The sequence below is a fragment of the Microtus ochrogaster genome, chromosome 19 (assembly GCF_000317375.1).
Source record: "Microtus ochrogaster isolate Prairie Vole_2 chromosome 19, MicOch1.0, whole genome shotgun sequence".
Taxonomy (NCBI): Eukaryota; Metazoa; Chordata; class Mammalia; order Rodentia; family Cricetidae; genus Microtus; species Microtus ochrogaster.
Window position 1 is genome coordinate 4,067,779 of NC_022021.1, and position 13,167 is coordinate 4,080,945.

The following is a 13,167-nucleotide window of genomic DNA, read 5'->3' on the forward strand; positions in this document are numbered from 1 at the left end:
AGAGAGAGAGAGAGAGAGAGAGGGCGCTCAAGTGTCAGACTGCAGTGCATACTGCAGTAGAGCAAGTGCAATACCTTCAGACCTGAACTCCAGAGGTCAAGTATATTCTCCACCTTCTGAAGATTTTCATCAGAAACAAGACGATCACCCACAATTATTTCATGGGCATCTCTATGAGTAGAAGTAGAGGCTGGTGAGGAGGAGTCATCTAAAAGATGTGAACTGAAGAAATCCATGACTGGGTGAGAGGGCTTCCTGGGTGACGAGACTGGTGATGACCCTAGAAGAAAGGCAAAACAATCGAGTAGCAGCCAGGTGAAATGGGAAATTCTCCAACTGGCAAAGTAATATCAAAAGGCTACAAGATGTCTGTCAACTCTGGAGGCTGAGAGAAACACAGAGGTCTACCTCAGTGTGGGTGGGTGATTGTGATATTAGTACTGTCATTGATTGAGGTCTGACTGGCGTGGGATGCCTTCTATACCCCTTCTACCCTTCACAAACAGCTCCCACGACAAACAAAGATGTGTCTTATCCTGGTCCAGTCTGAACTGAAGACATACCATCACATTAACATTAACAAATGCTTTTACCTTTCTGTGATAAAAATGTTTAAGGGCTAGGTCGCACATGCCATCCTAGGAGGTAGGTATTTTCTAGACCTTAAGGAGAAAACTAGGGATCAGAGAGTTAACTGACCAGGTGAGGATAGCCGTATATAGACCACTATTGCTTTATATTCAGTGCTGGTACTGCCCTTAACATTGTTAAGATTTGACAATATAAAGGGGCTAGTTATTAAGTTTATCAGATACTGTGGATGAGAACTATGTAGACCAATCAACATGCATGTTCATAGACACATAGCTCTCAGCACTTGCCATTACTCAGTGAGTGGGGGAGAGCCAGACAGATAACTGGCCTCTATCTCTAAAGAGCATACAGTAGAAAAGTCAATCTTCTATTACCAATTTACTAGAGTTAGACACTATCCACCATCATTTCTCATGTATCCCACACTAACTATGAAGATTTTAGTAACCAGGACTGAAGGGCTTTCCTGTCTTTCTTGTAAAATGAATCAATGACAGGATCACTATACAACTTGTTACTTAAAAGCAAATCTTTCCAGAACTCCTTGCAAGAAGAAAAATTATTCCCTAAGTGGCACATCTGCTATGCAATATGTATTTACTTTCCCCCTATTGTTTGTTTTTTTCTGAGACAGGGTCTATGTAGCCCAGGTTGGCCTTAAACTAGCTATCCTCTTGTCTCAATGTCCTAAGTGGTGGGGTTGTAAGCATGTTCCACCACCATGTCCCATAGACTCTGTGCTTTTATTGTTGAAATAGTCACAAAATAGAATCATATAACTTAAGAGCTTGAAAGATCACCTGCAATGATACTGCCCAATATTTAAATATTATCACATACCAGCAACAAATGAGCATTTTAGAAGTCTGATTATTAAGTAATATGCTGACATTATTCCGGTAAGTACACTGTACTTAATGAAACAAACTAAGGAACTGTCATCCCACCTGATTTTGAGTGGCTGGAAATATCACATCCTTTTCCAATTTCCATTGCAGTTTCTTTTACAGGATTATTTCCTACCAGAAAGAATAAAGCGGGGGGTGGGGGGGAGGACACACACACACACCTAAAATTAAACTGAACTACTTAAAAAAATGTGTGCATGCACTGTACAAGACAGTGGCTTCACTGTGACATTTTCAGGCATGCAGACGGCATACACATCCCTTCCTACTCTGCTGTCCCTGCTCCTCTGGTCCTGTCCCCTTCAAATAAGATTCCTTCTACTTTTATGTCTCAAATTTAAAAAAAAATTCATATTCCACATATGTGGAAAAATATGCACTATTTGTCTTTCAAAGGCTGGTTTGTTTTGCTTAACTTGATGATTCTCAGGTTCCATTAATTTTTCTGCAAACAACATGATTTTGTTTTCCACGCCTGAACAACACCCCATTGTTCTCTGATTCTATGCCATGGCTATAGTGAATGGGTGTGAGGTGCTGCACACTAGCTTGGTTTTCCTGAGTGTCTATCCAGAGGCACACAGCTGGGCCGTATGGTACTCCTAGTTTCAGTTTATTAAAAAAAAAAAAGAAAACAACAACAACAACAACAAAACACACACCAAAATTAAGCAGGTCCAAAGATTATTTATTCAACATACTTCAGTTAGAATTGGCATTTGGAATAGAAGTTGTGAAGCTAGCGCCACATTAAATTTTATACTTTTAGTATCAAATATATTTTATGCACTTACCTACCATCAAAACAAAAAAATCAATGACAGAATTAGAACTAGAAAGGCTTGCAATCATTTTTCATAACTTGTATCCATCTACTTTTGAGAGGATTCTCCACAATGCCTCTCTTAGAGGCTGCACGAGTCCACATTCCCACCACCAGCAGCATGTTAAGTCTACCCTGTGCTGTATTTTCACCAGAATCTGTTGTTTTTGTGTCCTAGATGACAGCTTTTCTGTGGGGTAAGATGGGAATTTCAATATGGCTTTGATTTGAATTTCCCATTGTTAGAGAGGTCAAGCATTGCTCAGTTGTACTAGTTTATTTGAGAACACTGCTTACTTTCTATGTATCTATCTAAGGTACAGATATAACATCTGTAAGTACACACATACAGTCTGTGTGCCTATGTGATGACTACACAGTTTACGGAGATGCTCTCCTGCTGTGTTTGAGACAGGGTCTCTGTGTTCACTGCTGTGCATGCAGCTGCCCAGTCTGTGAGCTTCTGGGATTTCCCATCTCTGCCTTCCACCTTGCCTGAAGGGCAGACTTAGACTACTGTACTAGCTTTATATGGGCTCTTGGAATTTCAAACTCAAATCCTCAAACTTACATGGCAAGCACTTGGCCTGTGAACTCTCTTCCCAGCCCTTGCCTGTTTATATTTATCGGTATGCAGTACTTTAGTTTGGTCAGTAGGTACTTTAAGGTACTCAGTGTAATCAAAATATGATTGACACTCCTGATGCATAGTGAGCAAACCCAGGGTTCACATCTCTTAAAGGAATTGAAATTTGGACAGAAAACATTCTGCCATGGTAAATTATTTGAAGTCATGGTCCTCCAGTCTTTATTTCTTGTTCCAGTGCAGCAGTCTAAGGATGGGAACATGATGAGGGGGCGGGGATGAACAAACCGAGGGAATGAGGAACAGAGACTAGCGCTGTGACTCAGCAGAAACTCAGGAGCCTTTTGTCTCTGTGTGGGTTGTGAAACGCATCCTCCAGGACAGTTATCCTTGGGGGCGAGCCAACTATATGGTGACTTCTCATGTTGGCTGTCTCAGCCCTCTCAAACAACGGTTATTCAGGGCCATGAGATGGTTTAGTGGGTAAGGACGCTTGCTGCCAAGCTTGACCTGAGTTCAATCCCTAGAAACCATACAGTGGAAGGAAATAACAGAACCCTGTGGGCAGGTGCGTGTAGGCGTGTACATACACATGTTCATGAATAAATAAATGTAAAAGAGAGAGCTCTTACTTACTCAGAATGAGTTGCTTGAGCTTGTACTTTACTTAGAGGTAAAAAGAGCTTCCTGTCTGTTTCTTCCTTTACCCCTTCTAGCAAAGCACAACGTGGCCTGTGCCAGACTCCAGATGGACTGCAGACAGTCCACAACATGGCTCACCTTTGTCTATAACCCACTCTATCCTCCATGCCCACATAAGTATCGCTGACAGTCCACACGACGGCTCACCTTCATCTGTAACCCAGTCCATCCTCCTGCCCACATGAGTATCACTGACAAAGTACTAGTATGTGGTTCCCAGAGGGCAGTGTTGGGGTCATTTTTAAAGGTGGGCTTGGGCATTTAGTTTTCAAAGTAATCCTCACATAAAACTTCTGGATCAAGAACTGAGGCATAACATATCCCACTAAGAGATAATCACCACTGTGTTACTCTGACTTTAGTCATTTTCATAAAGTTAAAAGTCAACTGAATTTTAAATAAAATCTAGCTGTCAAAAAGAGCCAGGAGCAACACAGTAAAATGCAAAGCAGGACCCATGAGTTACTGCCTTACACCATGGACTGAGAAGAAACCACTGAGGGCAAGGAACATTTCCACAATAACGTCCCCATCACTGACAAACTCACGATCTTACATGGTATCTTGACAACTGTACATAATCTGGTTAGCAAAACATACCGGCTGGCATAGGAAATCTATCTGGTACCACTTCTCCCTTTGGATGAGATGGCTGTGAAGCACCGGATTCAACATTTGGATTCACAATAGCATAGCGCAGTAATTCCTCATACTCCTCCTAGGAGAAGCAGTAACAGTCACGGATTGGAGTAGTTACTGTGCTGCACCCAACCACTCAACTTCTTGTTGTGTTAAGAAAACTACTTAATCACATAACAGTCATATTCTTATCACAATACAGAAAAGTTTGGCTCTTATGCTAAGCTTGAGTCCTTTGAGTACTTCTAGTATGACTTTTGTATTTACAGTTAGAAGTTTAAAGAGGAAACAGATGTTGGTGATTCATATAATATTTTTCTATCTCTTCTTTCTTATGTTTCAGATCAATTTCAATGAAGATGAGAAGACATGCTGTTAAAAAGCATTTCAAGTACTTCAATTGAGACTTTATATTTTCTCTCTCCTTTCTTCCCTTTTACCTGTCCTTCCTTCCCTCCATCCCTCCCTCCTTCTCTTTCTTGAGACAGGACTTCCCTATATTCTTCAGGCTAGAACTTGCTCTGTAGTCCAGGTTGCTATTAAGCCTGCATTTTTTCTGCCTAAGCCTCCTGAGTATTACATTACAGGCATGCACCACCACACAAGGTACTAAATTTTTCTTGCTATTATGCAACTCAAAAGAAGCAAACTGGATACTCAAACTTATGAAACTACACAGGCATTTTGTATTCCTTAGTTTAAAGCACATACTCACAGGGCAGCTCTCTTATTTTTGCTACTGTTCTTAGAAGAAAATGGCATGGATTTGAGTTCATAAAATAAATCTGTATGGTTGTAGCTTTGTTTTAGCATTGGAATTTTAAGTAAAATTATAAAAGGAGTTTGTATTCTTCTGTTTGAAAATTGTGAAATTTCAGTGTGACTGAGTAGGTTTGAATTTCAATGTGGAGTCTATTTAACACACATATGCATTAGGCATTAGGTGAAGGAAATGTACTCTTTATGCAGTGCATATTAACACTGTGAAGAAGAGAAGCAAACACCTATGAGTGACAGAAAGTTGGCCGACAGACCTTAACACCAGAGCCTTCACATGGCTCTGAGCGACTCTTTCTCAGTGACGCCCCACAAAGCAACTTCAAACCATATCCTAGGATTAAGTAGAAGGTGTAGCAGGTGCAGATGTGAAGACCTGTAATTGTAGCACTGAGGAGTGGGGATGATAGGATCACGAGTTTGAAACTAGCATGGGCTAAACAGTCAGTTCCAGGCTAGCCTGAAGCTACAGAGTGAAACTGTGTCATATCATGTGTCTACAGCAATTATAATTCTTTACAGTAAATTAATTGTAATTCTTAAAATTAATGATAATTCTTTTAAAATATTTAATTAATTAATTAATCAATTAAGTTTGTTTTTCAAGACAGACTTTGGAGCCCATGTTCGAACTCACTCTGTAGACCAGACTGGCCTTGAACTCACAGAAATCTATCTGCCTCTGCCTCTCAAGTGCTGGGATTAAAGGTGTGCGTACCACTATCTGGCCTTAAATATTCTTATTAAAAATACTATAAATTATATCTGGTTATTAAAATAAAGGGAAATGCCAAGGTTTTCAAGACAGACTTTGGAGCCCATGTTCGAACTCACTTATATTAATTATATTATATATTATTATATGTCTTATATTAAGATATAAGACAACCCTAACTTGATAAATGTGGATAAGATACAAGGTATCTGTTGCTTTCTATAAACCTATATGTGAGTTGACTCTAATAAAATAATATATAGAATTCCAAGTCTCCTGTGGTAGACCTGCTAATGGACCATGAGCAGCCATTTCTCCTTCACTCCTGTAAATCAATAAGCCCCAGGGTTTGACCTGGGCAAATGGTCATCGATTTCTTCTACCTCCCTTGCAGCTATGGTAGTTAGAAAACATGGTCTTTGGGATTTGACTCTCTCATATAAATAAGATGCCCTTACCTAGTCAGTTCTCCTAATTTATCTGTCAGTTTCTGTGGCAACAGGAACCAGAACCTGACTGTATGGACCACCGGAGAATCCTGGGCTCTAGAACTTCAGATGAGCTTACGTTCTGTTACTTTACAGTAGAATGAGAGCACTCAGAAGAGGCCATTCAATTAGAACACTTCACAAAATGTTTCTGAAACTTTGAGTTTTATTTTTTACTATGTTAAAGCCTTTGTAAAAAAGCTTTGCAACAGTTCACAGCTATTTTCTGCACACTTAAAACAATATACTCCCCAAATTAGTAGAGAGTTCTCTAAGTTTGATAATATTGTAAATGTAGTATTTCATTGTAAATGGAACAAATAAATATCAAAATGTACTTTTAGTTTTGTCACAAATTAACACTTTAATTTTATTTTTTGGGAGGTGGTCTGTCTTTGTAGCTCTGACTGTCCCAAAACTCTCTATGGCCTTAATCTTAAAGAGATACCCCTGCTTCTGTTTCTTGAATACTGGGATTAAAGGCATACAGCATTACAGAAGGCTTTAGGCTTTAAAATAAAAAAAATCATAATAAATTTAGATGTTTTCCTACCTGGAGATCTGTGGAGATGGAACTGTCATGATCAGAGTTGTTGTGAGCAACACGAAGTGAGTATTTGTCCTCGTCAGACGACATTCTGCACAAATGCTGTGCAACAGCACAAGTTAACTTGGTTTCCCAGAATGCTTAATTCAAAGCTTTTAAAGACAGGGGCGTGAAGTAGTGCTTTATCTTGCAAACAATTTTTCATGTCATTTAAAAGAGATCACTCACTCAACATACTGAGCACTTACAGGTGGGGGAATCATCAGGCCAAAAAAAGAAAAAGAGGACTTACTCCAAACAGTGCATAATATAATATATTATAATACAGTGAGAGAGATGAGCTAAGTACATCAAAGATTAAAGAAAAATGCTTTAGGACCATCCCGTGCAGGGTGTGTTAGAGATAAGAGCTGTGGTCGCCATTCTTCAGCTTTATATGACATCCCAGGGACTGCATACTTTCCTGTGAGATACTGAACTACGACAGCTCAACAATTTCTGTAAACTTCCTTCCTGAGACACTTACATTTGGGAATATTATTGTAAGAAAATTAAGTTTATATACTACAACATACTAAAACAAATACATTCAAATTATTAAAGGTCTTAGCAAAAGAAAACTAATAAAAAATATATTTAAAGACAAATAGAAACTATTCAAACTTTTGGACACTAGTAAGAGAGACAGATGGCCCACAGATTGAGACCTGAAAGATGAGCAGGTCCACCCTGAGAGACAGGCGAAGGCTGAAAACAGCACAGACCAAGACACAGAAGCGTGGCATGTACGCTTAAAATAACCAGGGTGTCTGGCTAGGCTAAAGCAAAGGAAGGCGAGTAAAGAGGAAAGAAAAAGGTACAGCTGAGACCAGGGCTTTTCATATGAAAAGGCTGAATTGTTCCAGAAGGTACTATTAAGTGACTTAACTGATGTGCCCAATCTCTTTATTCATTTTTGTAGTGCTGAGGATTGAACCCATCTGCAGCTATGCCTGTCAGGGCAAATGCTCCACTGCAGAGCCACATCTCCAAACGTAACCTTGTTTTTGTTTTTAAAGAAATTACTCTGACAACTTTAGGGAAGATTGGGATTCTAAAACTATAGAAACCAACTGAGAGCTAGTTGTAGTAATCCAAGCATAAAGGTTCCTCTCAACCTTTATGCTTGGATTACTCCCTAAACTCGAATGCAGCCCTGGCGAGGGTAAGGGCGGTGTGGCTCCGAGACAGCTGTGTGGTGGTGGAAACGAGGGGTCGTGATTAATGGCCACTTAAAAGGAGAAAGCGCAGACCGCTGAAGGTGTCCAGACTTATGTCTTAACTAGATGGATCACAACCCTACTCACCAAAGCGAGGACTGCAGGAAGGTGACACTTGGAGGAGTTTAGTGGCAGGGGCACTGGTGGGCGTCGCCGTGGAAGCACTGAGTAACACTGGGCCTGCAGGACAGTCAGCCTTCAGTGTCCCTGGGTTCCACATCCATGGGTCCAGCCAACTGTGGGTCAAAAACATTTCTTAAAATTGCATCTGCACTGAACATGCAGACTTTTCGTACCATTATCACCTAAACAGTACTGTGCAATAGCTGCTTATCCAACGTTTCTACTGCACCAGGGTTATTAGTAAACTGGAGATGGTTTAAAGTGTGAAAGACCGTCTGTGGAATAGGCTACATGCACATGCTACGCTGTGTCACACAGGTCTCTTGAGCACCTGCAGACTGAGGTATCTGGGAATCGAGCTCTGACTGTGGCTACAGGGGACAGCTGTTGGACAGTCACTGTGTATGGTGCACAGCTCCAAGCACTGCAATCCACAATGGCTAGAATGTAATACTGGTTCGCTCTATCTATCTATCTATCTATCTATCTATCTATCTATCTATCTATCTATCTATCTATCTATTCATTATGTATACAATATTCTATCTGTGTGTATGCCTGCAGCCCAGAAGAGGGCACCAGACCCCATTACAGATGGTTGTGAGCCACCATGTGGTTGCTGGGAATTGAACTCAGGAGCTTTAGAAGAGCAGGCAATGCTCTTAACCTCTGAGCCATCTCTCCAGCCCCGTAATATTGGTTCTTAAAGTCAAGTTCCTGAACTCAATATAAAGGAGGGAGACCTGCAGTACAAGTACAGGCTGAAAGTTGAGACCAAGGAAGCACTGATTTATTGGCGTGTCTAAATAAAGGGGAATGAGTGGGACCATCCATTGAGGCGTGGTAAAGAATTATTATCCTGCAGAACAAGCGCACACATTGCACACACTTTTAGAATATAAATACACGTGTATTTTCTAGAAAGAGTTTTTGTTTCCAATATAATTTCGGAGGAGATCATAATCCTGATAAAGTTAAGGATTATTCCCGTGAGAAGACAGTTAAATCTACAATTGATAACTTTTAAGACGCAAAGTCTCGGTCAAATGTCTGGAGAGAAATCCAGAACAATGGAATTGTGTGGGCAGCATCATGAGGGTCATGGACCACAAAGGGGTAAGGATGGTCCTCAACTAGCTAATCAGGAAGCTGCTGTGCCATTTGTGACAGTTTCAGTTGCTACCAGAACAGGCATCAACTACAGCTTGCTAAGAAAATAAACAAGCAATGAAGTCACTGAAGTAGAAAGGGAAGACGCAGGGAAGCCACAAAAGAGAAAGCCAGGTTGCAGCCAGACTCTAGAAGGCAATTCCTGTTTTATTCAGTATTGCTATGTTCACGAAAGACAAATAAACTAAATCTCAGCTGTGACTGTCTTCCATTAAAGCCACCTAGGGAAGATAAAACAAGCATGGTCTGCATCAAGGAATGAATGCTTCACTGATTTCAAACCAACCACTATGGTAATTTGGTCTGTTTTAATTTTCATTACGTTTTACTTTATGATTTGTTTGCAGACCTGGTAGGCAACTAGAGTTGGGAGTTGTGGATTACTTTAGTAACAAAGGATCTGGTGTGATCAGACGTTAACAACTGTTTCTTAAATATATATATTGAGGACACAAAACGAGTGTGCTTTGGAAAATGCATTATCTGTCATTTACCCTGCTCTTTGCAAACAGGCATGACAATTAACTTGAGACTCCTTAGTCTCTGGGTTCAGAGACGACAGCAGAAGAACGATGCTTCTTTAGTGGGTGACATGCATTATTCCATCATGGTCTCAGTATTTTCTAACTTAAGTAGAAACCACAAGATAGTCCGAATGCTCCTCGTTGCCACAGGCACTACTTAGCTGAAAAGCGGGCTCCGGGAATTCAAATGCAACCCCTAAGATATAGAGGGCGAACCAAAGTGTCTCTGGCAGGAAGCTGACATCGCCATTCTAACTGCATGCAGGGACGGGGAGTGCCAGTCCCTTCCAATATTTCTTTCGCCACCCTCCAATGCAGACCCATTTAAATCCAATTCTTTCTTAGGAAAACACAACCTCACGATTGACTAGCACCCCGCGTCCTAAAGAACAGAACCTGCTGGGCTGGTATGCGCGATGCTCAGTTCGCGTCGCTCGAGTCCTCTCTTCCTTGCACCTCCAGAGATGATGCCCCCGGTCCTGTCTGGGCGGAAGAGGCCGGACCCCGCCGCCGGCACCCACCGTCTCCGCCAAACCCCGACTCCTCACTCGCCGCACCCCCAGTGACGCCGCCGCAACCACAGCAAACACCTGCTACCCTAGCAGCCCCTTGACAGTTTCAAACTGCGGGCAGAGATGAAAAATAGCTCTGGCCATTGGTTCACAGCTTCAGCAATTCTGCATTTCATTGGTTCGTGGACCGTGGGCGGGACCTCAGCCGGAAGTAGGAGATTTACTAGCGGTAGCCGGCCCGTCTCTCGGGAAGGCTACCCCAGAGTTCCCTGCGCAACGCGCATACTCAATGCTGCTCTGTGGCTGAGGACTACGGGGCGGCGCTGCGGACAAATTTCTTTGATGCTATGAAAGATGCGTGGTGCTTGTTTCCGACGAGGAAGACAGGCCAGTCGCGAGGCCTCGAGGTTTAGTTTCCATTCACAGATAGCGGGCCACAGAATCAGAATCACTGGCTTGGCAGCTGCACTCTTAAAAGTACAAAAAGTACACCCTCGATTGATTTCTTCAGGTTGAGGTAGGGAGTCTGATTTTTAACGTAAGTAATTCTGAGGACCAGGGTTTAAAAAAACTGCCAACCTAGGGTTTGCTAATGACCTAAATGCCTTAAACTTCAAGACCGGTCCTTCTGGTGGAATATTGACCATAACAATCAGATCATAATTACAATTTAAACTCTGTTGTACCAAATATTTATTATCACCTACCCTCATTAAACGACCTAGGGAGATTAAATGAATTAAAACAGCCATCACATAGGCATATAAAAATATTAGATTTCCAACTGTTTCATTACGGTTGGTGATAGATCTGACTAGAGATACGTAAGAGTCCAGGTGGCAAAGGATTCAGTGATATGGGCCCCCAATCTAGAAAATAATACCTGCTTGATCGCCCCTCCCCCGCCTTTGTTACCTTCTTTTATTCTGTATACAGAAATGACACAACTCGGGCCTTGCCTACTTCCGTATAGTCAAGAGCTAGACTTTTAAATTTAGAAGTTATTTTGCATGTGTGTGTGCATGGTGCCTATGTGGAGGTCAGAAGACAGGGGTGGAGTTTATTCTCTGTTTCCCGCAGGTGTGACCTGGGTATTGAGTGCAGATCACCAGGGTTGATGGCAAGTGCTTTTACCCACTGAACCACCTCACTGGCTCTTACATTTGTTATGATAATGAAGTAAGAAGAGCACCAGAAATTTCTTTTGGCATAAGCTATGTTGGCTTCCATCTCCCATGTTTATCTTAAAGGACAAACTACTGTCATTAGATACGGATTCATACTTGGTTCTATAACTGCTGTTCAGTGAATACTATATGGTGACCCCATACACTGTAATCATTTTTGTGTGTTCCTGCCGCTACCATTCATTTTCCCCCTCATATTATGTGTGTGCCACTGTGTGTGAAGGTCAGAGGTCAAAGTCAGGTATCTTCTTCAATTACTCTCTGACTTATTTTTTGAGACACGGTCTCTCTTTGAACCTGGAGGGCTCTGATTTGGCTTGGCTAACTGACCACACCCCCAATCCTGCCTGTGTCTTCCCACTTCATCGTGCTCTTCCTATGAGTGCTGGGGAGCTGAGCTGAAGGTCCCATCCTTGTGAAACACACTTTCTTGCTGAGCCGTCTCCCCTTCCTACAATGCTACTTCTTTTCAGGGGGAAGGGAACGTCACAGAAGACCATTGGGCAAGTCATATCCATTCTTGTGAAATTGTAGAAAGAGACCAACCTGAACTGGATATTATGAACTTTAAAATTACTATGTTTTCAAGGTTTCTAGGCAAAGAGATTTGAACTGCAGCTAGCCCATTATAATTTAATTGGAAGCTGGAACCCATTACAATGATTTATTTATTCAACAAATATTTAACATCTGTACATGTAATTAATTTTGTAGGTAGTAGGGATTGAGTGGTGTGTAGTCCACAGATCCTAGAAAATTTTATGGGAAAGAAAACAATCATCAAATGAAACTACCAAAGCCAAAAGGGAATAACTAGTTATAAATTGTCTTGAAGTTAGGAAAAATAAGGAACCTAGTCACTGAATAACTGATTTTATCTAAGAAACTTAGATGTTGCTTATTGTATTGGGAGGTATAGTACAGTATAGTACAGTACACTGGGTGTCTGTAAGATATAGGTGCCAGTTCTACTCCATTTTACGGATACTGTGTTTCACTTATGATTACATAGCTAAAAGAGCAGATGTGGAGTCTATGTTCTTATCACACAGGATGTGCTCCTGGGAGCATGACAAGGGCCTTGAGGTAAGAAAGCCCCTGTAACTGGAAAATGATGAACAAAGGCCAGTCATACAGGAAGTTCAAGTGAGGAGCAAGATGCACAGGAAGATCATGGAGGTGGGAGCTTGACTGAAGATCTTGATAAGGGCTGGAGATTTTATGTCAGAGTTCAGTGATATATTTTTAGGTGTTCAGAAGAGCAATTAAAAACAACTTGGAAGGAAGAAGAAGAGAAAATTTTAAAAAGGAGATGTTTTGGGGATAGAACTGTTGGACCGTGTTGGAGAGAAAAGTGTCAAAGACTACTTTCAGGTGTCTGGCTTGAGTAACAAGGGGATGGCCTTGTCATATTGTATTGAGAAAGAGAGCATTGAACATCAGAATTTGAAAGAAAATAAAAATTCAATGTTAAATATGCTTGGAGTTTGCAAGTGGGCTGTTCTCCTAACCCACTGAATGGGCATGTTCAGAGGAAGGAGCTCCCATCTCTACATCTAAATTGGGAGCTCTTGCATATGGACGTGGATTGTTTTTAAAATGATTTCAATTTT

The 13,167-nt window shown here is 41.3% G+C and overlaps 1 protein-coding gene across 3 annotated transcripts in view; it reads right to left on the reverse strand.

Annotated features, from left to right (window-relative positions):
* Positions 1–10,506, reverse strand: part of Poc5 (POC5 centriolar protein) — a 33,323-nt gene extending 22,817 nt beyond the window's left edge. Inside the window, exons 1-6 of one of the 3 annotated variants that reach the window (XM_026783795.1) lie at positions 10,252–10,506; positions 8,126–8,274; positions 6,786–6,870; positions 4,214–4,331; positions 1,542–1,613; positions 75–280 (exon numbers count right to left, since the gene is read on the reverse strand). In XM_026783795.1, the coding sequence (XP_026639596.1) occupies positions 75–280; positions 1,542–1,613; positions 4,214–4,331; positions 6,786–6,869 (480 nt within the window). In that variant the 5' untranslated portion in view covers position 6,870; positions 8,126–8,274; positions 10,252–10,506. Of the gene's footprint in view, positions 1–74; positions 281–1,541; positions 1,614–4,213; positions 4,332–6,785; positions 6,882–8,125; positions 8,275–10,251 lie in introns of all 3 variants that reach the window. The other 2 variants (XM_005356457.3, XM_013349639.2) reach the window with 2 other exon arrangements.
* Between the last annotated feature and the right edge of the window lie 2,661 nt (positions 10,507–13,167).